General features: G+C 60.1%; 1 protein-coding gene across 1 annotated transcript; it reads right to left on the bottom strand.

Annotated features, from left to right (window-relative positions):
* Positions 1-456: 456 nt before the first annotated feature.
* Tsp_14333 (conserved hypothetical protein) lies at positions 457-1,042 on the bottom strand. The gene is made up of 2 exons (XM_003366040.1): positions 931-1,042; positions 457-854 (listed from the first exon to the last, which is right to left on the bottom strand). The coding sequence occupies exons 1-2, from the start codon at positions 1,040-1,042 to the stop codon at positions 457-459; spliced, it is 510 nt and encodes a 169-aa protein (XP_003366088.1).
* Positions 1,043-1,187: the final 145 nt, after the last annotated feature.

Genomic DNA, 1,187 nt, shown 5'->3' with positions numbered 1-1,187 from the left:
CCCCCCAGGACCGTGGAACATTTTGAAGAAAGCGTTCGGTCGACCGAGACAAGTGATACGTGAGCATTTGGCTGCCCTTATGGAGGGAGCCAGCGTGCCGCGAGATGTCGGCGCGGGGCATCCAGTCCCTGGTGGACGAAGTGACTAAACATCTGCGTTGTCTCACTGCTCTGGATAGAGATCCATTCGCCGGCCGTCTCCCCGCAAGCGAGGTCCTGATGCCGATGTTGCTGGACAAATTTCCCCCGGCGTTGATAAGGGCCTGGGACACCAACATCGGACCGGATGCAGCCGAAGAAGAGGACAACCTGCAGAAGCTTTTGGAATTCGCTCAGTGGCAGGCGAATCTGCTCGCCAAGTCGAATGGAGAAGAAGCGAAACCACCTGCAGTGAAGTCGGAACAACGGACGCCCTCGTCGAAACCGTCGCGTCCTGAACAGAGATATGGGGATCGCATCAGATCAACTGCGGCGGCGTTGGCAGTGGTCGCCGCCAAGGGCTGCCCGTTCTGTGGTGGGGAGCATAAGGCGGAAGAGTGTGAGAAGTTCCTGAAGGCGGACCTGTCCAGGAGGAAAGACATGGCGCGAACCAAGGAAGTCTGCTTTCGATGTCTGGAGACCGGGCATATGGCGAAAGGATGCCGAGGAGGTCGACCCTGTGGCGTGGACGGATGTCGCCAGGCGCATCATCGGCTCCTTCATCCGCTCTCGACGAGGGAATCGACAGGATCTTCAGAGTCTGACCGCACCCACCAGGGTCTTTTGGTCGTGCGAAGCACCTCCGGGAAAGGACTCCAGACCGCCCGTGCTTGCGCTTATGGGCCAAACGGAAACCACGTGGTGGTGAATTGCCTGCTGGACACCGGGGCCGCAATCTCCTTCATCCGGAAGGACGTGGCGAAAGCTCTCGGACTCACTGGGCATCATGAACGTTGTCGCCTCACAACTCTCGGAGGTCGTGGAGGGCCGGAGCGCCGATGGCGTAGAGTGGAATTTCGGCTTGGAGCGGTTGGAAGCTCAGGCCGACCGGACGCAAGCACCATGGTGAAGGCGCTTGCAATTCCTCGGGTCTACGGTAAATCAGGGCCGGCGGAGTCCCCGGACGGGACACCGGCAAGGACCGTACCCGAGGGTGGACAGCGGCAAGGAACGCCGCTCATGGTCGATGTATTGGTCGGCATCGACTAC

This window comes from Trichinella spiralis (genome assembly GCF_000181795.1).
Source record: "Trichinella spiralis strain ISS 195 chromosome Unknown Scfld6677, whole genome shotgun sequence".
Taxonomy (NCBI): domain Eukaryota; kingdom Metazoa; phylum Nematoda; class Enoplea; order Trichinellida; family Trichinellidae; genus Trichinella; species Trichinella spiralis.
Note: the sequence above shows the minus strand (reverse complement) of the source record. Positions and strands in the feature narration are given on the sequence as shown.